We start from the raw sequence: 23,689 nt of genomic DNA, 5'->3' as shown, positions 1-23,689 counted from the left end.
GGATACTCACAGAATATTTCTTTGCCTAAGGAGTGACGCGATTTTTTAGGCACTTGGAGTACGTGTCACTGTCTCGGCGGAGGATACCGCGAAACCTCGGTATATTGCGACGTTATCGCGATAGACGTGATGAAGCTACTAGCCGTAGAGACGTCGGCACTCCCGTGGAGGTACCGATATAATTGCCAGGCACCGGCACACGTGCTGGCGCAGAGAAAGAGGAGGAAACGAATGGCCGTCGGTGAACAATACACGTGATGTAGGCGTGACTGCATTTGCCATTCAGACTTTTTGCGCAAATTCCTGCTAGCATTAGATCGTGCTCAAGGACCGACCTGCGATCGCGTTGATAAAACGCGCGCGGTATTCCTGTGCGCGCCGTTGATGAGAACGCGAGGAGACGAACGCGGGCGAAGAAAGCGTTCGAAAAATGAGAGACCACTTTAATTAGTAATTAACATGATAGGAGAAAATAAAATGTCAATCGTCGATTACAGTAGTAATATGAGAAATCGCATCTGCGAAAGGAACATGGAAATTTAATTTTAATTCTACGAAAACATTTCGGAATGAATCTGCGCTTAGAGAGTAATTGAAAGTCTTAACATCCTGCAATGGAAGTTAAATTTATTTTATATTGTGAAGCAAAGTGTGGATTTTTTTTTTTTTATATAATAAGTTTGTAAAATTTTTAATTTTGTTAAATAATATATTTTATATTAATTGATTTTCTTTTTAACAGGATGGTCATGTATAAAAGGCGGCATTACTATGCGCCCGGTCCATCGACGATGCCGAACAAAAGGAAGGTGCTGTCGAGCGGTAATAATTTGTACCGGAAGCGAATTGCGTACACCGAACTGAAGGACATGAACAACGATTGATGACCGCTCGTTGTCTAGACCGAATATCGATTTGTTACATGACTAGTAAAAGCGAAAGGAGAAAAAACAGATAATTGCGGCTGGCAGGAAGCACCAGGATAACGTCGGAGCATCGGACGAAGAAACGTTCCGGAACGCCAGTGTAGAAGAATATACTCGCAGAAGAAGATGAAAAGAGTGAAATGTTAAAGCAAAATGTTAATCGAAGATGGAAGAGCGTCTGGTAAAAGTATTGCAGATGCGCTTGAAGATGAAATGGCGTGACACCGCTTCGGTAAAGTCTTCCAGCTTGCGAAACCGAAAGGATCGACAATCCTGGCGGCGGAAGAATTGCGTGATTCTGGTTCTCGTTTGGTTTAATATCGTGATAGAAAAGAAACAGGAGTAGATTTATATGTAAAAAAATTAGAACAAAGAGAGTGCGCATGTGTTTATGTGTGTATGTGAATGTATGTGTGCATAGGCGCGTGAAGTATTCTACTCCAGTAATAACTGGATTCAATTTAGTGGAACATCAAATGAAAGAATGTAAGAAAGGTTCGTAAATGTATTGTTATTTATTGAATTCATCGAGACGAAAGATACGATCGTGCGGGTGCTCCACAGTGGCCCTTAGTGCAGGATTCATTTAAAGGAACAAAGACTTACGTCGCTAGTTTCGATATTACATATTTGATACGCTGTTCTCCGGGCTAATTTTAAAGTTATCTTTAAGCATGATTTTTACAATCGTCATAATTGTTATGCTAAACGACCATTAAAGCATAGCGCTAAACTCTATCGTGCCATCTAAAAAAGTAACCGAATGAAAATTAATACCGTACTACAATGTTGCGTATGCCCGAGTGACTTTTTTTCACGGAGTGGGAAAAATTCGTACATTTTTTAAGAGAATCAAATGTAATGGGCTGTAGTCGTAGTCCACCTTTATATTTAAAATCATCCTAAGTACGGTTCTATCTAGTTTTAGACTACGAAACCGTATTAACGTCTCAAGACGTTACTAAGATGGTCTTGAAATAAAAATGGACTGTGGTTATCGGCTTGTGATTCACGGGGGATGATTTTATAACAAGGTATTTTATAATGACGAGGCGATTGATAGAAAAAAAGAAACAGTGGTAAAGGTGAAAACCGAGATGGACTCTGCTATTTGTGGATACAGATAAATAATGCGTGCATGTAAATTTGGAAGGACGTGTATGCATGCGATTTACAACGGAGTGTCATAATGCATGTGCGTGTGGTACAAGATCGCAAAAGCAAGTATAAATACGTATATATATATATGTATATATAATACATATGTATATATATATATGTACATATATATACATATAATTATGTATATAATTTAGATAAATGTAGAGATAATGAATAGCTGACGATACTACAGATAAATTATTGAGGATGTTGTATTTTTGCTGATATTTTTATACGCGAGCGAGCACGTTTATCTCGCATTACTAGCGATCGATCCACGGGCGTCCGTTATGTTACAAATCGATGCGCCGTAGTACGACAATTTATTGGCATCTTTAGTCGTCCGCGATTGGAGTGATTTCGCGATGTATAAGAGATTGAAAGTTCCTTTGCCAATCTTGTGACAAAGCTTTCACGCGCTCAATTAGTTTTTATTCGCTAGCTCTAGCAACTCCATGATTTTGCGTGGTATTTATATTTCGTTTAGCGTTAAAGTAAGGCTGCTAAGTAGAATTATTCTAGAGCTACCGAAGGAGTTACGAGTGTACATTTTATTGCGTCCGTGTGTGTAACTTTGCTCTCTCGTTACGTATTACGAAGCGAACGTGATGACTCAGAACAGTAATTTTCGCACGGCATTAGGGCCGTTTCTCGATGACGTCGTACATGTATATCGTGATTTCGAGTGTACAGACGAACATTAGATATATATGATATATATACACAAATTTTATTTCTAGCCAGTGTGTGATACGAAAGTACCTGGTGTTTCTGTTCTGTGCGACGTACTCGAGAAAGCCTCTAATCGTATGGAACTTCTCAATTATTTCACAAATTGTGACTTAAGTTGTTTGTGAATAATTATTCGAGTAATGCATAGTGATGAGAACAGTGAGAGGATATTTGATTAGTGTCATGTTTGAGTAGTAAAAAGAATTTGACCTATTGAGAAAATACCTCTTTCCTATTTCTTTTACGATGTATTCTTTTTATGGTAGATGTATAGAGAATTATCACGAAATTATCTGTATTACTTATACATAAATATAATAAGAACAGTCTGTTAGATTTCCTTTAGATTGTTAAATTGCCGTGTACGACGCGCATTTAACGGAGCGCCCGAAGCATCGGAACAATTAAACGAAGATACAGTCGATTTAACAGCCCTTCATAGTGCGATCTTTTGAAAAAAAAAATATATTTCGTGCATTTCGCTAAATTATAAATAGAGCATTTGGCGCCGTGCTTGCTACGATCCTTGCTCTTGTTGCTGTCTGCTTATTTTTAGACTATCGCGACCGCAATACGTATATGGATCTCGCAGTGCATAGTGCCAAGAAATACAACAAATCGACAAATCTAGAGTGAATAATATTATGTAATAAATAAACCGAAAATATTCTAAACCGCTTAGCCGCAGAGTCTAAATTTTAATTTAGTATTATTAGTATGTATTTATATGTATAAATAAACTAATGTTCGATATCTTCAATATGTTAATCTCGAATGTATCTTCGTTTAAATAGCAATGACAATGAGAAAGAGATAACTAGAGGGAGATTATATATCACCGTGAAACATCGGTGAAACGTTTTCAGCATAAGTACGCTCTGTAAATAGTTCCTTTCTATCTTTTTTCAGATATATCTATATCATTAGAACACTTAGGATTCTAATCGTGCAATCTTTTGCATCAAATTGTTTTACTACTCGGTCTTAATCGATTTGTATATACAAGTTATACAATGTTAAAAGAATATTACGGACTCGAACGTGTGATGTTGAATTGCAATTGTATGAAAAATTTATCGTGATGTATTTACGTAGTTTGAGCAAAGTTATTTGATGCAACGGAATGCATATTTTAAATTGCCAATTTGTGATTACGACGAATTTATCTCTTCTCGCATGCAAAGAGAAAGAGCTTTTGTCCCAGAAATTCTTACGGCCTCGTCCAAGCAAGAATATCCGAGATACTAAATTTGACGACAGTTCTTGCACTGTTATCCTATCGTTCGCATTAAAATTGAAACATGATACCACGAGGACGCGATTGATAATAAAGTTTTACGCGAAAATTAATTAGATGTAGGCGGAAAGCTCGATTTGTTAAACTTGTATGTAACGATGGTAATTTTCTGAATCGCGCGTTCAGTGTTTGTTATAACGAGGATCGAATTGCAAATAAACGATATATTTCGTATTAGAGATATGCTACCTCAAAGCAAGCGTTCCCATATTTCAATGCATGTAAGTACGTGTATACCGTGCGGTAAAATTTGCATCACATAAGAAATGTAAACGCAAATAGCGAGTTGGATTCTTTTCTTGATTGTCGAATCTTTTTTATCTAGATTTATGGTTATTCATATGCGACTCGGCATTAAACGATGACGCAAATGTTGTTTAATTAACAGATAATCATTAACGGTAGTAACATTAGCAGAAGGTATGCAAGAAAAAAGTTAATTAAATTTCTATTGAAAACATGTGATATAAATTGCGTGAAAGATACAAATAAAATTATATAATTTTACGATCATAAAATTATATGATTATTTTTCACAGATTTACATAACAATTTTCAAGAGAATTGCTTAAAAAAAAAAAAAAATTAATTTGTTCTCGCGATATAAAAAAATTAATTCTGTCAAATTAAATTTTTTTATACTGAGAAAATAATTCTAACATATTCTTTTCTAATGTTTTAACACTCAGTTAATCCCGTGCACGTTATAAAAATAAATTATTAAACTCAACAATTATGACCTGAAGGGAATGCGAATTTTAACCGTGCGTTTAATATAAACGATCAACAAATATCAAAATTGAAAAGGGTTGTAGAATATATGTATTATATATGTATATATATGTATGTACATACACTTGAATAATTGTGATACTTGGAGATAAGTAGGTACATTTTTGCTACACTTTGTAGTCTGTATTTTTTTATCATTATTTCAAAGATAAAACTTTCTATCCAATAGAATCTTCGCTAACAAATACGTGTGTGTATATATGTATATATATATATTCGTTTGGTGCCTTTATTAATGTTAGCTTTCCTAGTGAAATTATAAAGTTAAATCAAATGCCGACATAAGTTTCTGCGTTCTCTTTCGTCTTATTCCATTAATAGTTTTGAAGAATAATTTGTCGTAAGGTAAGTGACGTGAAGGCTTTAATATTGCAGGATAAGTAATAACGCACAAAACATATTGTAGATGATTATTTGTATTTGTACACAATACTATATAACAAGGAAAATACTGAAATGAGAAACAGATGCCTTATTTGGTGTATCACACGGGCGAAAGCCAAAAAATTACATTGCAATAGAGCATCTTTCTCTCTTTTTATTGACTATATAATTTAATACTCGTTATACCAGTAAGAAAAAAAAAAAAAAACTCTACACAGACTACATTAATGAAACATATTCTCGGTCTACTCGAAACTGCTCTCGCATACCGTTTAAACATATACAATTACGAGTTACACAAATAAGTGGAATATTACAGACTATTTTTTTTTTTTTTTACTTTATACAATACTTGAATTTTACTTGTGAGCACGTCATACTCTGCGCATCATACTCGAACACTTGCGTAAATAAGGAGTAAATAATTTGTGGAAGGTATCGCGTGAGTTCGCGATCGATTAAGTAGCAATAGTACTGGCTCTTCGTCTTGTGCGAATTTAATTTGAATTCTTTTGCAATATATAGATCTTAGAAAAATATATGAATTATATATGTCGCAAAAATTTTCTCCAAATAATATCTGCCTAGTGCTGCAAAGGCAATAGTTTCAATTTTTACTTTCATAATAATCACTCACGCATTGTCGCGTTAAAATTTTATCTGTCTATTAAATATCATTCTCTCTCTCTATTCTTCACTTTTTTTTTTCTTTTTTTTTTTATAGAAAAGCACTTCCAAAAATGTTCTTACTTATAAAAGTTACATAGAACATACATATCGAACTGATCGAAATATTATAAGTAAAACTTGTCACAAGAGTACACTACGAGAAAGCTATTAATATTAAATATACTACGTAATTTTAATTTATAACGACGCATCAATATATTTAAATATTTCAGACTGAGTAACGAAAATAAAACATTGCAATAAAGGCAATAAAAAATTTTTTACACTGACATAAAGGCTTTCGTTTCCAGTTTCGCAATCATACAAACGTCAATGCACGAGTACAGAAATCACGGAAAAGTAATTTTGTAGAAATAAGTTTTTACATCTTGCACATCGTATTATATTTTTATAAAATCTCGAGACCCTAACATACACTACTCTGAAAACCCTGAAAACAATGTAAGCTACGTAATAATATGTGGAAGATTATTAAAGATAAAGTCTCATATTGTATGCGTTTCAACTTAGTTGATATTAATACTAACGAAAATGCCTACAAAAGCTAAAGATCCTACATATCTGGAACACAATGTAACTATTAGTAGTGAGCAACATTTTGATCAAGTTAACGAATTAAATTAATTCAGAATATTAATTCAGCGGTTGGCGTCGCATGCGACTGCGAAGTAAAAAGGAAAAACAAAGTACCTAAAAAAATCAACGCTTTGGTGCATAAATATACATCCACCAGTTATTAACTGCACTTTTTTTTCTTTTTTTTTTAGAATAAAATGGCATATTTCTATTCTCATATATTCCCTTCCTAAATCCATAAATAGCCGCCTACGCAATAATCCTAGAATAAATATCTATCACAAAGGCTGGTCTAATATATGTGGCTATTAAAGGTTAGCAATATCATCGCGCGCGACGCAATGGCTTGCATTCAGGAAATGCTGGTACGATGTCGAGTAAATGTTTATTATCGAATACACGCTATGCGATCGCGTGTTTCAGCATGTTTAATGACGCAAGCGATTTTCTGATACGGAAATGAATGACAACTTCTCAAGGTAGTAGCACAATAAAACTTCTGTTTAAATATACCGATATCCAATTACGAGTAAAATTACAATCAATTGCACGTCTGAAATGTAAAGTACAAATCTACAGTATAGTTTTATCGTGTCTCTGACAGAATAAACTGTTCTTTCTTTTCTTTAAAAACTGTATTAAAGAAAAACTTATTTTAGTATTTACTTGTATCAATAGAAATGTACGAGCATTTCCCAAAAAATGCCGAGTAAGCGGCACACGTTGTAATAATACTAATTTTACAATAGGATCTTAGTTTAGCTATTTACACGTTACGTTGTCTGACGTTTCCTATATCGATTTACCAAAAATCGCGTATAATAAATACAATGACAATGATCTATAAATGTTTTACTATTGTTTCTTATGTTGTACTTATGCCGTGACTCACTGATTCCATGGGGGTAAGAATATCAGGAAGGAACGTAGCGTTGCGGAGATGAAGCCGAAAAGGTAAGAGGAATAAAGTCTTACATTCATGAAAATAAACCATCAGATTGCAACGATTGGCATATATGACGAATGGTGGCTAACGTAACGTCACTGCGGTTAATATAACGGACTTGCTACATATATTTATGATCGACCAAGATAGCCGCCGAACGATTTTCCTTCACCATTCTAGCTTCACGCCCCTTGTCCTCGAGTAGTTTACGCACTTTTCTGATATTCTTACCACCGTGGTTAATTCATTCTTATGCAAAAGTAACGAATACTCCGTTGTGCATCGAACTGTCGTGTAGATCGACATTTACTATAGGTCACTTTTCAGACAGTGGGACTTATAAGCCCTTACTCTCCGTAATACTACAACTTGTTAACGTACACGACTTGTAGAACATTTATATCCTGATTTAAAGATAAGTCGCGACCACGAATACTCACACCACGAAAACGCCTCACGCGTCAGCTTCAACATCAGCTCCGTTTCCTCATGCATTAATTCGCAGTTTCCTTTCAAACCGCGCTGTCAGCATTTTCACTTGCATGTCGTTCGTGATTCGTATAACGTAAGAGAGGATCGTTGACATTTATAGTTCCCATTTCTTCTTCATTATTGGCAGAAGTTGCTATAACTTCTTCTGATAAACAAAAAAATATAACGTTACTGACAATGATAATATTAAAACGCATCGATTTTAAAAGCAGAAAAATTAAATTTTTATAGACTTTTACAATGTAAAATTGATTTACCTGGTAAGCACAGTTGTAGTTGATCGTTACTAGGATTAGTGCTGTCTCCAGTCCCACTGTCTTTGCTATGCTGGGAACTCGTATCCAGGTACTGCTGCGTTTGTACCTCCGGTACAGTAAGAATGACAGTCGTCGCTGGTTGTGCAGTAGTAGTATTTTGCGTGGGATTCAATTGACGTCTGGTTTTATAAATTACGAGCACCCAAACTACAGAAGTAATGACAGCACAACATACTATGGCGATTACTACCAAGCCCAGAATCTCAGATTCGTTTAGCGTAGAAACTGGGGCTGTGTAACAAATTAAAAAATGTTAGACAAGAAAAAACCTTTCGTAAAAAATCCTTCGATTATTAATAATTAAAATTACCCGGTTTGACTGTGAGATGCGACGCGCCGACGACGCTGCCTAGAGAATTACTCATTTCGCATTCGTAACTACCCTCGTCACTGGCAATTGTGTTAACAATGATCAAAAGTTGATCTTCCGCGGTAAAGAAATGACGCTCCGTTGCTTGCAGCGGACTACCGTTCTTTCGCCATAATAATTTTGGACGTGGAGAGCCACTAGCCATGCATTCCAGCACGATCGAGCCACCTACTGTTATTTCTTTATTCTCCATCGGTTTTACAAAAGATGGTGTTTCTGAAAAAAGAAAGAGAAAAAAAACCACAAATATAAGAATAATCTTTGCATTTAAAACTTTCAATAAATAATAGAATATTTATTATTACCTAATATAGTAAGGGTAGCGTTTGCAATGATAAGACCAGCTGTATTTTGCGCGATGCACGAATAAATTCCGCTATCAGCCATTTTCACGTTAATTATGAACAATACATCGTCTGTCGGCATCATGTGCATTCGTCTTTCCCTGGCAGCTGGAAAATCATTGCCACCATCCTTCTGCCAAGCTATCTGCGGAGTAGGCTGTCCTGCAGCGGAACATTCTAAACGAGCAGTGCTCCCAGCGTTCACTCGTATATCGTGCGGAATTTTAGAGAACGATGGATAAACTGCACAGAAAAACGTACGAAATTAATTAATGAATTTTTAATTTCAACAATATAAATTGGAATGTATATATTTAATTTACCTAATACACTTAGCCGTGCTTTAGACGAGTATGTAGTTCCATAGGTGTTCGTTACCATACATTGATATTTTCCCGCATTGGCATAAGTCACATTAATAAGATATAATGTAGATGTTGCTTCAGTTATTCCGCTCTCAGAGGTGTTGAGATTAGTTTGCAGATTCGCGTCATTCAGCTCTACGTTGTCATGCTTCCAAGTAAAATGAAGCGGTGTGTCAGCGGTGCTAGTTGCGCGACAAACCAGTTTCACATCTTTACCTTTGGTACTCATTTGGCTCAAAGGTTCTTCGATGATTCGTGGTTTTGGATACTCATCTATAAACAATTATTAAAATAAAAATTAAAGGTTTTATTAAAAGCGTAAAATTATAGAAATAACGTACAAAATATGCAAAATGTTTAAATATGTAAAATCTTTGCTATAATAATTTACCACAAGTAAAATTCGCATGATGTAATTGAGCCAGTGACATGCCCTGTAACCAATGCGGATAACCGCAATGCAATTCAGCTTCGCTGTAGGGATGTTCTCGTAACCACATGCTCAGCCATTGAAGCCCACAGTCGCAAACCAAAGCTCCTATAATATAAATAAGAAAGATAACATTAAGAGAGTAATTTTTTTTCAAATATTTTTTAAACGTGAAACTTACCGGTGTTCATTTTAAGTTTGCTCAGACTAGACATGGAAATAAACGCGTTTTCTTGGATGGACGTAACATTGTTTCCAATTAAATCCAATTCGACAACGCGACTCAGGCCAATAAAAGCATTTTGATTTATAGATTTTATTTTATTGTGCGCTAAGCCCAATTTCCACAACTGACCGAGCGGAGAGAACGCACCGCTGATATCTTCTACCATATACGATATCTTGTTCGAATTGAGTTCCCTTTAAAGCAAAGCAGTATTTATAACACCGTAATATATAAAAATATTTAAGAATATATAATTGATATTGTATTAAACATACAGAATACGAAGATTTGTCGTGAAATTGAATGCTCCGTCCGAGACATATGCTATTTGATTGTGATCCAGTTTAAGCTTTTCGAGTTTCGTTAGATATTCGAATGAACCCCGTTCTATAGAGGTCAATTCATTATGCGATAAGTCTCTGAAATAAAAATGAAAGTTTTATAATCAAATGAATTATTTAATTATAATATTTGCACAACGCAGAGATAATGAATTATCTCAATTATGAAAATATTACTAACAGCTCTACTATTTCTCTGCATATATCCCATGCTTGAGGTTCGATAGTTGAGATCCGATTGTGCGACAACGTCAGCTTCTGCAAATGCTCTAAACCAAACAAGCCACCTTTTTTAATAGTAGTTAACATATTAAAATCGAGCTGTAGCAACTCTAAACTCTTAAGAGGCCAGAAGGCTCCGTCGTCCAATGTATCAATTCTATTTCTTTTTAAATACAACTCCTTTAGGCTTTTCAAACTTTTCAGGCTTAATCCATGTATTTGTTGCAAATTGTTTCTATTCACTTCCCTATAACATTATATGCATTTTAGATAACATTAAAGATTAAAGAAATTGTTTTCTCAACGTAACGTTTGCATAAATTACATCGCAATCGTAATTGTAGCGACTCTTTCTTTTTATAATTCTATTAAAAATATACAATGTGCACTTACAGTATTCGCAATTTTCCCAGATTCATGAAAAGATCTTTTAGCTGTGTCAAATTATTTTTATTTAGGCGCAGTTCCTCTAATAAAGTCAGATTATCCAAGCTTCCATTTTCGATGATTCTCATATGATTTGCATTTAAATTCCTTTAAATTCAAAATTATTAAAGACGACGAAATTAATATGTAATAAATTTGTAAAGCCGAAATACATACAAATGTGTGAGTCGATTAGGAGCGAGAAAAGAGCCCCTTTGAAGAACACTTATTTTATTTGCACTGAGATCCAAATATTGAAGCTGTTGCAAGCTAAATAATGCAGTCCCATTTATACCGATAATCGAATTATGGGATCTAGGAAAAAATAAATGTTAATAAGTTGCTAGATACCGATCAAAAACATTTTCTAATTTATATATATCGAATACTTACAATGTAAGGTGAGTAATATTCTTAACAAATACAAGGTCTGGCACTTGAGTCAAGTGATTTTTATTCACTTTAAGTTCGCGTAATTGTGTGACGTCTGACAAGGCAATAGTAAAATTATCTCCGAGCTTATTAGCACTTACATCTCTGTAATTATAGATAATAATAGATAAACATGCATATCATTGTTTCTAAATTTTTTTATATTAAAAACGAACGCTGCAGCTCTTACAATTTTTTTAGTTCCGTCAAATGAAGCAACGAATCGAATTCCAAGTTTGCAATATTGTTGTCCTTCAATTCTCTAAAAGATACACATTAAAATTCATAAATATATTAATTAAATAAAACACTTAATAAAAAATGCATACCTAATTTTTTTACTACGTAGATACAGTATTTTTTTTTTTTACGTGTTTTAACGTGTTACAATACGAATATAAAAATTATTATATTATAATCCCTGCAGAGAAAATAATTCTAAAACTCTTTCTCTGTGCTTCTCTCTCTTTTAATTTAAACGCACCTTGTAAAAAGCTGGAATGTACTAACTATACATCTTAATACCTTAAATAGCATAAGCATGAGTCTTTCCTACTTAGATCTTGCTATCCTTGACTCTGAGCATTGGAGGACTTAACAATCAGTCATCATAGCACCCTATATGGCTATAGAAAACCTGGCCACATACATCTGTAGAGCCGGTCTCATCAATTTGGCCATTTAGCGGAGTGAAGGGACAAGCGGCCCACATGCAGCCATAACAAGCAATAACACTCCCCCTCAATTTAACTTCCAAACAATATAGTGTAATAATAGTCATTATCCAATAAATAATAAATTGCCGGCCCGACAACCATCGCCTGTAAACTTTTAACCGGAGCGCAAAACAAGCGGATTGTTAATCGGTGCGTAAATACGCGTCTCGCCGTTAAACAAAGTTCTCTCACCGCGTGAAAATCCCTTGTCCTCCGGTTACTCTCGCAGGCAGCGAAGTAAATTGTAAAAAAAATTCCCGATAGCCAATCATAAGATACACATATCGGCGATTATTATATTTTTGCTATAAATTCCTCTTGTATCTTATCGCCGCTGGCTCGTATTACACAGGCCAGGTTTCACGATCTTTCCCCCCCGAGATTCGCAAGATCGTCGTTCCCGAAGCGTTGCGTTACGTGTCTTCGCTCCGTGAACGACAAGACGCGCTTCTGTGAAAGAATGCACGATGCACCCTTTGTGAAATCCGATCTCCTAGCGGAGGGGAAACCGGAGACGTCGGGCCACGGATAAGACTAGCCTCCGACCCGGGAACGCGCCCGCGGGTCGCGATGTTTACTCACAGGGTCTCTGTCCAAGGCGGGAGGCCGCTGGGCGCCTCGATCAGCTGCAGGTCGCTGCAGGCGACCAGGTTGCCCAGGCAGGAGCACTCGACCGGGCAGCGGTTCGCGTCGTCGCTCGGTTCCGTCGCCTGGGTAGCCGACATGCTCAGCGCCGCAAGCGTCCACGCGACCAGCAGGCACGCGGCGTCCCATCTCCGCTCCGGACGAGGCCGCCCCGTGGAGCACCTCGACATTGTATGCCTTCGCACGCACACGCACGCACTCACGCACAGGGGAAGCGCGCGCCACACCAGAGTCCGTCGCTTCGGATCAAACGGTCGCGCGGCCGCGCTCGCCGTCGCCGAGCCGCATCATCGCCGCGGCATGGTGAAACGAACCCGTGCCGGTCGCGCGAGTCCACCGTAACACCACCGATGGGCGACGTCACCCTCGCGTCCGTTCGTCCGCTCAAAACAAACTTCGCTCCCCGCGGCTTCGCCCCTCAGAAACACTGCTGAGACCCACGCACCATGATGACGCCTACGGGACGACTGCGCTGCGATCGCACGACCCACGACGCTCGCGAGACGCCACCTGGTGAAATGGCGACCGCGACGCGGTAGTTAATCGCGTTTCATATGTCACCCTATCTCCCACTTGACTTGTCACTGTAGTCAGGCTTTAAAAGGTTGCACCAATAGAAATTCATCTTGTTCGCTGCTCCGAACCCTTGTAGTTTGGAATCTGTTGTTACATACTTGCCTCTTCTTCTCGTGCAAGCCGTATTTCGTCCGTGTCGAGGTAACCGTGCCGGTTCTGTGCCGCTAAATATACATAATTTCATCGAGAGAGAAACTGAGACGTGAAACATTTAAAGCTTGTATCTGCAATTCTAATTTCCAAACACGTTCTCGTGTACATTCTGTGATATCCGAATCGTAACTTCTCGAAAAAGCGCACAGCCGACATGAGCGACAAATTGGTGCAGATGCTCGAAGATGTTGGGTAAGTAAGAAATTACACTAGAGCGAAAAAGAATTCGATATTCGGAATAATGTACTTTTTACGCGATGCATTTATTAATACACTTTTAATCTTGCAGGTACACGGGACCGATGCTCGACACTAATAAATTATTGGATGCCTTAAAACTTGGCGCAAAGTCGCCGGAGTTTACTAGTCTCGTAAGCTGGCTTGCCAAGCAGCTGGCGACATTCATTGACACTGATGAGATTGTACATGCTACAACGAGCACAGACGACGCTAGTTCCTTCCTCTTAGAATTAAGCTTCTTTCTTAAGGAAATAGGCTGTATGAATGAGAAACTGATGACTGGACATGTGAACGAAAGATTAGCTACCGAGTCTGAAAGAGTTATCTTATTAGAATTTTTAGTAGCAGAGCTTATGGCTTGCAAGTTATTGGAGGCAAAGTGCCCTACAGATAAAAAGCAAATGGAATTGACCATTGTAAGTGTTTTTCAAACGGAATAATTTTAATTATGTTAATTTTTTTGTTTTAAAAAATATAACGATATATTTCATGTTCACATAGGATGAAAGTGAGACCGCGAGAGATTTGAAGAATATGTTGGTCATACTAAAATTTCCGAAACCACCGGACAATATTTCGCCTGAATATTTATTTACAAGACTGGAAACTAAATTGTCAGAAGTTCTAAAGACTGTACCATCACATTACTTAGATAAGCCACTCATAGATGTCGAGCTCTCTGCTAATCAGTGGGAGCAATTAGGTAAATTGCAGGAAGAAATGCACAAGGAGTATACAATTCGTCGTGAGATGTTGCTCAAACGTCTTGATGTTACAGTTCAATCATTTTTGGTAAGAATAAATAATTTGCAAGTTCTTTTTCGTTTATACGCGTCGGTATATTTGACGATCGGTGTCGTGTAAAACTACGATTTTACTTTTAGTGGTCCGACAGGATAAAATCGCAGGAGACTGAAGTAAATACTAAATATGAGGAGAGAAGAAAGACTCTAAAGAGCGAACCGAAAATGACATTGGCTGATTTACTGGCGGCTAGGGACGATTTAGCGGTGATCGAGAAAACGAGCAACGCGAGTGTTCGCAAGAATACGCGAAGCAAAATTAACAGTGTCATTATTGGGGCAGTGCCAGATAGAGGCGGTAGACCGTACGAGCAAGAGCCACCGCCTCCGGAGATGCCACCGTGGCAGAAGGATAGAGTTCAAGGACCGCCGTCGTTCTCGTAAGTTAACACATTAACAATTCATGTAATAGCACTGCTCTCGCGATACATTTTTGTACGATTAATAAGATAAATCTATCTTTTCACTTAGCAACGATTGACGGAATTACTAAAAAGGATTTTAACTTTAAAAGCACATCAAATTAAAACAATTATTCAAATTGTTACAGATTTCAAGAACAAAAAAAGATTAAGGGACTCATATACTCTGAAAGTAAAGAGAAGAAAAATATAATTATTAAATGTTGCGATTTAAATGTCACAATCGTAAAATAATGTAGAACAGTATCAAATTATAGTACATTTGTGATAAATTTTTTTTTATGTATTTTGTTCAACTTAAATAAAATATAAAATTATTATTAATTTTTTTTTAACTACTTCTATGTTTTGTGGATGTTTTAATTTAAGCAAGTTACAATAAATCGCTTACAAAATAAATGTAATAGACGGCATACGATCAGGTACTATCGCGCAATCAGCAATATATTTATAAAACTTATAATATTAAATATTAATTTAAAATCGTAAAGATTAGCGTACTCGGAGTGTCTCATAGTTTATTATAGAACATCTTATACAGGATATATTTAACAATATATATTTCTTTTTCAGAGGTGGAAGAGGCGGGTATGGCGGTGACAGAGGAGGCGGTAGAGGCGGTAGAGGAGGTAGAGGTGGCGGCGGCGGCGGCGGCGGCGGCGGCGGCGGCGGTCATCGAGATCATAAAGACACCAGTAGTAATTTTGGTCAGAACGTAGATTATCAGCAATCTCAATATTCCGGACATAGAGAATGCTATCCAGATCACAGAGACACTGGAGGGTATCAAAGAGGTGGTAACAGAGGACACGGCGGTGGTGAAAGTTACCGCGGAGATTCTGGCTCCAACTACGGTCAGAATTACAACCAAAATTATAATCAGAATTATAATCAGAACTATCAACAGCCGCAATATTCCGGCCAAAGAGACTCGTACGCAGGTGATAATCGGGGCGGCGGGAATTATTATCAGGATAGGAGGGATGGGGGAGGAAGGGGAGGCAGAGTTCAAGGCGGATGGAATCAAGGTGCCAATAATTCTGGGGCAAACCACTATCAGCGCGGTGGCTACAACAGGGGCAGAGGCAGACAATATTGAAAATGTTATATACTTTGCATGTACTTTTTTAAAGATAGTAAAAAAATATTCCCGCGGGAGGAAGTTATGATATTAAAATAATTGGTGATTACGTTCACCATCACTTACGCTTATACTGACACGTAACTTTGGTCTCAAAACATCTGAATTTAGAATATTTATAATAATGATATTAAATAAATTACGTCTGTGTTCGATCATAAGCTAGCTAACAATTCGATATTGTAATGCTACTTTAAGATAAAATTATTTATCTTTTACGCCACGTTTTTAATTTTATTGTTGTTCGATTTAGCATGTTTGATTTATTTATATATAACGTTTCTATACAAATTTGATCTAATAAAAATGTGTAAATATGTAATCGTCTCTCAGAAATAGCGATTGAAATTAATTTAAAATGTGAAGTATAAAAAATATAAATTATGTCACTTGAATTTTATATTTAATTGTGCATAATATGTATCTAAATATATCAAATTAGCAATATTATATGATTGCAAATGTATTAATAATATCCTTGAAGACTTATCCTTGCATATTCTTGAAAAATCGATAATTAATATTTTATATCTTTTTTTAACATAATTTTCCAGTTAATTTACATAAATTACGAATAAAAGTTAACGCGTTGCATTTTCGTTTATAAGAATGTTTATAATAAATTAACATGTATTTAAAATTATAATTTACAAGATGTTATACCTCTAAAAAATCTGGTAACTTTTAAAATTCTAAGGATGATTCAGGATAATTCTTCACGGTAGCCGAATGGCGCCAAGTCACAGTAATACAGTGTGTTATTATTGGTTAGTTTCTGTATATAGAGAATAAAGATCATCAAACTTTCTCTTATAATTGTCAGAAAATTGCGCTGCAAATTAAATTAACATGGTCACACGATTGCACGTCAAAGATAAAGATCTGGCTGGCCGAGACGAGTCGGAGTTACATTTTATGCCCTGTAAAATTCATGGGGATGAAACTGCCAATGTTTCCTCTTACTTCAAGCCTTATATTCGTAGGATAGACGATGGATGTGAGTAAAATTACATATTTCACATAGCCAGTGTTAAACGTTCTGTAAAACCAACATACAAGAAGTGAAAGCATTTTTTTTATTTTACATCGAATATTTTTTTATTTAATTTATAATTTGCCATGCTAAGTGAATTAATATACGAATATTAAATAAACGAATACAAAAAGTCAGAGAGACATAACGTTTATTGCGTTGTGTAACATTTTTCAATATTAATTTGCTGCTTAATTGTTTAAAGATTACGACTGTTCTTTCCGTGGATATCCACTTCAAGGGAAAAACATGACTGTACCTGCTGGATATAAAGGCATGACGTTTATGGAAAATAAAAAAACGGATGCCGAAAATAAGGAGAAAAATTTGTACTGCACGGGAACCTTTTCGCACTTTACGTATTGGAATTATGATAGAATACCATCTAAAAATGACGCTCTTCAGGCTACATTAGATTGGGTTGACATAGCTAAAGTAGTAAGTTTCCTTGCATCTATAAGCCGTGGCGTATTAGTTATCATTATATATTATTCTAATAAATTATTCTGATTTTTAGTTGCACTCGTCAGAAACATAAGTCATACTGGAAGCGTATAATCTATAAGCACGAGAATCTAAAAGAGATAAAAAGAAACGGAGGTAATTTTATTATAATATAATTGGTGATGATCATTCAAAGAAACAGTTTTCTATTTAAGGTATCTCGTGGACTTCATTATGCTTTTCATTTATATAATTATAAATGCGTTCAATAGATTCTTTCCGGATACATAAATCTGTTTTACATAAGATTACATATTTTATACGATTTTATATTAAATGCATCTATATAGGGCCATTGATAGAGCTTATAATATCTATAATAAATTAAAGAAGGATGTTTCCAAGTGTTTGTAAATGCTATCTTAATTTTCTAAAATCTATAGAGTGAAATATTCACTCTAATCATGGATTCACTGAGATAATCAGTGACTTCATAATTAGAGCGGAGATTTCTCTCGAAAAATTTCAGAGTTATACAAATGTGAGATTTACAAAATACATTTCGTGGTGTGTGCATTGAATTATTTAGGCCAAAGAATCCGATCGATTTACGATAGCGAGAATTCTGTGCACGATACTTACAGAATTGATTTAGAAACATACTATGGAAAACATTTCCGCTCTACGTCGAATCAGTAATAATGCACAAAAGCGTCCTAAGCAAACTGCATCCATGTACAATATTTAATTAATAAACATATGAAATAAATAAATTATTACAGTCTGGATTATCTTTGGCTTATATAACAATACTGAGGTATGCGAGATCTTTCTTACAATTAAAAAAAAAAAAAAAAAAAATCTTGAATACGTGCATTTATACGTGTGCTTGTATATAAGATTATATAGAATTACAAAAATTCTTACACATGTTTCCTAAGTTCTAAATTATTTATTAAAGCCTCGATAACGAAAAAATAAATATAATAAAATACTTCTGATTTTTTTCCAACGTTTACTATAGATAGTGCTAATAAAATAAATTTTTATAGGTTCTCTAGAGGACCTATGTACAGTAATATTACAGACTTCTATGGGACTATGCTAGAAGATAGGTCCGCTGCATGTCATTTCGTTTCATGCAAAAGCTCTCTAACGTTTACTCATAAAATGAGGAAGTATATGTATAGTATATCGTCCATATAGAGGGACGTTAGTCTTGTTGCTTGTCGTTTATATATTTTAGTTAAACATATTTCAATCATTTTTTTTTGCGCATAAGTCGGACTCGCCTGTTCGATTCGAGGTGAAAATTAAGCCTCGGGCGAACAAAAAGTTCCTCACCCAAGTGGCAGATACAGGCAGATTCGATCGCTCGTTTCCTTAACGATTTAAGTTAAGCTAGACATATATATGATCACATCGGCTTATATTATCTGAAGATTACGTTGTAAAGTAATGTTTTAATTACGCGTTCTATACGATTTATAAATATCCGTAAAATTATGTGAAATTAATGAATCCTTAAATAATTCACGATTTCTTTTACTATTGCACAACACCGTAAAGATTTCTTTTTCTTGTACCCTGATCTCAGATGTGCACTTTCACTTATACGAGACAATTTTATTTCTTAGAATGGGAGATATGTGTCCTGTTTAAAGTTCTTCGAAACTAAACTAACTGATCTAACGATACGCGAAAACTATAAGTTTGTGGCAGTAATTGTAATTGTAAATTCAAGTCTCAAAGAGCATCAGTTCGTATAAAGGTGTAAGATACTGCGGCACGGCCACAGCAGACAATATGCAAGTGAAATACGAGAGTAAACTTTCGGTATTATATTACTTGCATAATTCTTATTTCCAATTCGATAGAATATCAAAGAACTATTGGTATAAGTGCCACTCGTGTATAGAATATAAAAAAATTCGGAACAGTCTTACGTTTCAATAAAATCTATCAAAGTAAAATCTATAAAAATCTCAAACGAAACATTAAATAATGCGTTCGAACCAACGCTCACCGTGGTAAAAAATGCTTTCCCTACATTTGTACATCCGTGAGAATATTAAATCAGGCTCTGTATTATTTATACATGTTGAAACGTGCCTAACTCATTAGCCTGCTCCTGGTGAAATTTATTCTGATCCTGCTGTTGTTTGATAAAAGCGCTAAGCCTGTTCAGTAAGAATTGCTTATCGTGACCCTCCAATACTAGTTGGTTTTTTAATACAGTCACCATGTGCTTGTTCGCCAACCACATCACGTAATAGTAATAAATAAGCAGCGAGAGAATAATGAACGCCGGTATGCCGAAAGCAGCAGTACCTAGGAAGGACAGAATCGATTGCAGCCAATTTGGAAATTGCAAGAACGTCGTGACTAATAACGTCCATACGGATTCTAATCCTCGGAAGGGACCGCACGATTTTGACGGCATGATCTTTGCGATGGAATAGCCGATCGGTATCGTTACCAAGATGAAAGAGATCAATAGATTAAACATGAACAGGCAATTCAGTCGGCTGGCGCGGTAGATCTTATTCGACGGCGTACTGTTTACCAGACAGGTAAATTTCTTTATGAGAAACAGAACATACGTTCCGACGACGGCGATCATGGGAAACAGAGGGACGAAGAAACAGCCGAGCCAGCAAATTGTCTGCGAGTACACAATATCCGGCACGTGCTTGAGCAAGTCAAACTCCTGCTCGCCGACGAAGCGCAAAACTTTGTTCTCGGTGTGGCGCGCGATCAACGACCGTGGAAAATTAATGAAGACTGCCATAAAGAACTGTATGAGAATATCAATCACGTAAAGCTTGAAGAACTGCTTGCCCACGAACGTTTCCCAGCACAGCGGCTGTTCGTTCTTGGCGCACTCGTTGGGCGGAATTTTGCCGACCAGCTTGCAAAACGATGCTAATAGAACGGCGAGGGAAACGAATCTCAAGAAAATGGTTCGGTATAATGTCACTTTAACGACGAACGACGGACTGTAGCGCTCTAGAGCGATCAGATAGCGGAAGAGAAATGGCACTGTAACATTAAGCCCGACGATGCATATATACGGAAGGAATTCGAAGAATACATTTAATATCTCTGAATATTCTTCCGTCGGGTCTGCCGACAACTGAACGAACGAGAAATCGATTATATAATAAATGAATATGCTGTAGCCGCACAGTACTATTAAAATCACTAAATTAACAAAGACGCGCATGAAGAGCAACTTCGCTTTTTCCTCGGGCGTGCGACTTCGCCGCTCCTCCTCTAGTTTCTCCGATTCCAGAAATGCTTTCATCTCGTTATACAGTGCCTTATGCTTCATCGAAGCAGACCTTTCGTTGTTAATACAATAGTCCCAGCCGCCGAATACTAAGTTGCAGTAGCGATAGAACTGACCCTCGCCCTCCACGATTCTTTCTCGGAAACCTTTGCCGGCCGATCGCACAATCGCCACTAAGCTAACGACAAAAACGCAGAAAATAGCGTAGATATAGGACCGAGGCGAATCGTAAAAGTAACCGAATACGTTTGAGTACATCTGGTGCGTGTACGACCCGTAAAACATAAGATTATACCCTAATATTCCGGCGAGTTGCTGTATCGCTTGATTACTGCTGCTTACGTCGGTCTCGTTTCTGTATAATTCGGAGCAGCAGGCTATGCTGACGGTATTGTTAGACGAACATACCTCGCTCTCTGGCACCTCCAGCACTATCGCTGGCAATACCACTAGCGTAAACATTATCGCGAGCAAAAGCAGATTTAGATACATCAGCCACTTGATGAATAAAAAATACGCTACTATGCCCATCCCAAAGTTTCCACCTATCTTCTTGAGGCTGTCGTTCCATAATTCCATCTTGGAGTAAGCTTCTTTCATCCTGATGCGAAACTGTTGCCAAGCTTTCCTGCGCTGCCACTTTAGCTGCTCGAAGCCCTGAAGTCTTAACTTCGTGGCGCTCTAAAAAATACACAAGTAGATTTTAATTAATTTGTATTTTTTTTTAATTTTATTTTATTTTATTTTTTTATTTTATTTAATTTAAGAAATTAGCAAAAGAGTTAGCTTGTTATTTAACACGTGTGTGCCCTTTTTTTTATTACCTGTAACTGGTTCTTCAATTGTATCTTCTGAGACATGCATATGGGCATGGCCTTGATCTGCATGATTTCCTCCCAAGTGCGCTCCTCGTTGGACAAGTTCTCCGACAGATCAGGCAGCATTGACACAGCCGCGTCGTGTATGTTGGTCGACATACGTCTTGAGGTTGTTGTGCCGCGAGATCTGGTGCTTGTGCGTCTTCTCAGCGTAGTCTTGGTGTCGTTGCGAATCCGCTTTGCCGTGGCTGCATAAAAAAAAATCATGCGTGAGTCGCAGAGAAATTTGCCGATCTCGAAGCCAAGCGAGACTTACCAACGCGAGATTTCTTGCTGGGGAGTAGAGTTGCGATGTGCGAGGGATCCCTTTGCAGCGCCTGCTGCAAATCAGCTTCTATTGCTGCTGGATAACTTTCCTGATAGAATTCGGCACCGGCCTCCTCCCATCCGTGCCCTCGATCGCATCCTCTTTTCTTTCTCTCTCCGCCCGACATTTTCGGAATAGAATTTCCGTTCCAATCTTCAATTCAAGACAAGCTGACCACGTGCGAGAGTCACGACTTAAATATCTAATTTCGTGCAAACGAATTGTACGGCCTGAGACATGACTTCGGCAATAAAGTCCATCTGAATTCCGGTTCGAGATCTCCCATTAAAACACTCGTGGCTTAAAAACAGCTGCGAGCGATACGGTCTATCTGATGACAATAGCAACGTGTGAAAACTGAAAAAAATTGAATCAAACATTAACGTACCAATCGTTCCCTGGAAAACTAGAAGCTGAAGTAACATCAGGAGGCATATGCAAACACACTCCCACGTATATATGTATATACATACACGTCCGAAATAAGCGGGTTAGACGAGATGCATCTCGCAAATCGTTGACGCACAATTTCCGCCGATCAATACTGATAACAGCGCGAATAATAATTTATCGCGACTCAGCTGCTCGTCAGTCGCACTGTCCCCTTCGACGCGGCGTACGTCCCGTCGTCGCTGCGACACCTCTCGCGTAGCAGTCCCTTTTTAATTAACGCGGCCGATGAGACCGCATCCAACGTTTTGCCTCGGCCAAAATGGACGAGAGTTGCATCCTACGTGAATCCATCGGTGTCAACATCGGCATCCTGACGTTTCTCTCGTACAGCAGCCAGTCGCACTAGGCGGCTAATAATAATAACGTCGTCGCCTGGAAGACTTGCAGGGATCTAGATGGCAGACACGCAGACTCGCGAAGGTTCGCCAGTCCTTTGTCGTAGGGCCTCTACATCCCGCCGGCTTAAAAAAAAAAAGAAACAAAAAAAATACGTGAGAGTAGCTATTCCATTCTTTCGCTCTTCACGCGCGTTATCTGCTATTAATTTTTTTTCTCGAAGAAAGATATTTTACGATTAATCACTTTTGGCACCAGAGATTGCATATTATTCGTTCGTAAAACTTCTGCTTTACCATTTCTATCACCACCGGGTAGTATGAAACTCGAACTTACCGCTGTCGACCAAGGGTGGCGACAGTTGCGGCCGGCAACCATTATTGTAGAGAGGCGTGGTCACTTCGTTGGCGGGAACGATGACCATTACTGTCGTGGGCGTGAATAGTCAGCCATTGCTTTTAAGGGGTGGCCACGAAATTGGCGGGAACGGTTCTCTTATACCAACTTACTCTTTTTAGCCTCTTGATACTTTTCGAGCGTTTTCAGATGCTCGACGCCGAGAAATCCTGGCATTGACAGGTGCGCGCGCGCTCTCGTAGATATCTCGGGACGGGTATCCTGCATCGGCGGAGCAACTTTTAAATAAGAATTAATTATTAAAATAAAATCTTTATTAAAAAAAAGAAACCTTCAGTTTTTTTTAAATTATCTTATCAACTAACTGGCGTGTCCACATTAATATTTTTCTTGTTACAGTCACCGGCAGAACCACGCAAAGCGC

General features: G+C 37.3%; 5 protein-coding genes across 8 annotated transcripts in view; 3 read left to right on the top strand and 2 right to left on the bottom strand.

Annotated features, from left to right (window-relative positions):
• The window catches only part of LOC139107035 (trehalase), a 35,557-nt gene extending 31,262 nt beyond the window's left edge, over nt 1-4,295 (top strand). For all 3 annotated transcript variants that reach the window (XM_070664248.1, XM_070664249.1, XM_070664247.1), the window contains exon 7: nt 743-4,295. In XM_070664248.1, coding sequence (XP_070520349.1) covers nt 743-884 — 142 coding nt within the window. In that variant the 3' untranslated portion in view covers nt 885-4,295. The remainder of the gene's footprint in view (nt 1-742) is intronic.
• A 1,011-nt stretch (nt 4,296-5,306) lies between these two features.
• On the bottom strand, nt 5,307-13,272 carry LOC139107032 (leucine-rich repeats and immunoglobulin-like domains protein 3). Its single transcript, XM_070664242.1, has 14 exons — nt 12,768-13,272; nt 11,660-11,731; nt 11,431-11,574; nt 11,215-11,352; nt 11,005-11,145; nt 10,571-10,858; nt 10,324-10,467; nt 10,004-10,242; nt 9,784-9,930; nt 9,351-9,665; nt 8,989-9,270; nt 8,624-8,899; nt 8,254-8,544; nt 5,307-8,141 (listed from the first exon to the last, which is right to left on the bottom strand). Exons 1-14 carry the CDS (start codon nt 12,998-13,000, stop codon nt 8,017-8,019), a joined length of 2,835 nt encoding a protein of 944 aa, XP_070520343.1. The 5' UTR covers nt 13,001-13,272; the 3' UTR covers nt 5,307-8,016.
• A 106-nt stretch (nt 13,273-13,378) lies between these two features.
• LOC139107036 (protein FAM98A) lies at nt 13,379-16,634 on the top strand. The gene is made up of 5 exons (XM_070664251.1): nt 13,379-13,751; nt 13,849-14,215; nt 14,301-14,591; nt 14,684-14,982; nt 15,598-16,634. Exons 1-5 carry the CDS (start codon nt 13,714-13,716, stop codon nt 16,121-16,123), a joined length of 1,521 nt encoding a protein of 506 aa, XP_070520352.1. The 5' UTR covers nt 13,379-13,713; the 3' UTR covers nt 16,124-16,634.
• Nucleotides 16,635-16,736: 102 nt separating this feature from the next.
• Nucleotides 16,737-18,051, top strand: LOC139107040 (ribonuclease H2 subunit C). 2 transcript variants are annotated; one of them, XR_011546458.1, is made up of 4 exons: nt 16,737-17,162; nt 17,404-17,636; nt 17,716-17,798; nt 17,858-18,051. XR_011546458.1 is itself a non-coding variant. In XM_070664261.1 (3 exons), the coding sequence occupies exons 1-3, from the start codon at nt 17,015-17,017 to the stop codon at nt 17,734-17,736; spliced, it is 402 nt and encodes a 133-aa protein (XP_070520362.1). In that variant the 5' UTR covers nt 16,740-17,014; the 3' UTR covers nt 17,737-18,051. The 2 variants fall into 2 exon arrangements, 1 of the variants encoding a protein (XP_070520362.1); XM_070664261.1 differs by having other exon boundaries at nt 16,740-17,162; nt 17,716-18,051.
• LOC139107034 (transmembrane channel-like protein 7) lies at nt 17,333-22,996 on the bottom strand. The gene is made up of 4 exons (XM_070664246.1): nt 22,593-22,996; nt 22,069-22,476; nt 21,759-22,000; nt 17,333-21,615 (listed from the first exon to the last, which is right to left on the bottom strand). Exons 2-4 carry the CDS (start codon nt 22,244-22,246, stop codon nt 19,735-19,737), a joined length of 2,301 nt encoding a protein of 766 aa, XP_070520347.1. The 5' UTR covers nt 22,247-22,476; nt 22,593-22,996; the 3' UTR covers nt 17,333-19,734.
• Nucleotides 22,997-23,689: the final 693 nt, after the last annotated feature.

Source organism: Cardiocondyla obscurior, linkage group LG12 (assembly GCF_019399895.1).
Source record: "Cardiocondyla obscurior isolate alpha-2009 linkage group LG12, Cobs3.1, whole genome shotgun sequence".
Taxonomy (NCBI): Eukaryota; Metazoa; Arthropoda; class Insecta; order Hymenoptera; family Formicidae; genus Cardiocondyla; species Cardiocondyla obscurior.
This window is presented reverse-complemented; position numbering and strand designations above follow the sequence as displayed.

Bases quoted from the DNA above. Each gene is read 5' to 3' on its own strand.
- LOC139107032 (XM_070664242.1), bottom strand. From the start codon at position 13,000: ATGTCGAGGTGCTCCACGGGGCGGCCTCGTCCGGAGCGGAGATGGGAC. The intron at 9,931-10,003 runs GTAAGTTTCACG...TTTATATTATAG, and splicing joins CAAACTTAAAATGAACACCG to GAGCTTTGGTTTGCGACTGT. The intron at 9,666-9,783 runs GTAAATTATTAT...AATTGTTTATAG, and splicing joins TCATGCGAATTTTACTTGTG to ATGAGTATCCAAAACCACGA.
- LOC139107036 (XM_070664251.1), top strand. From the start codon at position 13,714: ATGAGCGACAAATTGGTGCAGATGCTCGAAGATGTTGG. The intron at 14,592-14,683 runs GTAAGAATAAAT...TTTTACTTTTAG, and splicing joins TTACAGTTCAATCATTTTTG to TGGTCCGACAGGATAAAATC. The intron at 14,983-15,597 runs GTAAGTTAACAC...TTTCTTTTTCAG, and splicing joins CAAGGACCGCCGTCGTTCTC to AGGTGGAAGAGGCGGGTATG.
- LOC139107040 (XM_070664261.1), top strand. From the start codon at position 17,015: ATGGTCACACGATTGCACGTCAAAGATAAAGATCTGGCTGGCCGAGAC. The intron at 17,163-17,403 runs GTGAGTAAAATT...AATTGTTTAAAG, and splicing joins TCGTAGGATAGACGATGGAT to ATTACGACTGTTCTTTCCGT. The intron at 17,637-17,715 runs GTAAGTTTCCTT...TCTGATTTTTAG, and splicing joins GGGTTGACATAGCTAAAGTA to TTGCACTCGTCAGAAACATA.
- LOC139107034 (XM_070664246.1), bottom strand. From the start codon at position 22,246: ATGTCGGGCGGAGAGAGAAAGAAAAGAGGATGCGATCGAGGGCACGGA. The intron at 22,001-22,068 runs GTAAGTCTCGCT...TTTTTTATGCAG, and splicing joins CAGCAAGAAATCTCGCGTTG to CCACGGCAAAGCGGATTCGC. The intron at 21,616-21,758 runs GTAATAAAAAAA...TGTATTTTTTAG, and splicing joins AATTGAAGAACCAGTTACAG to AGCGCCACGAAGTTAAGACT.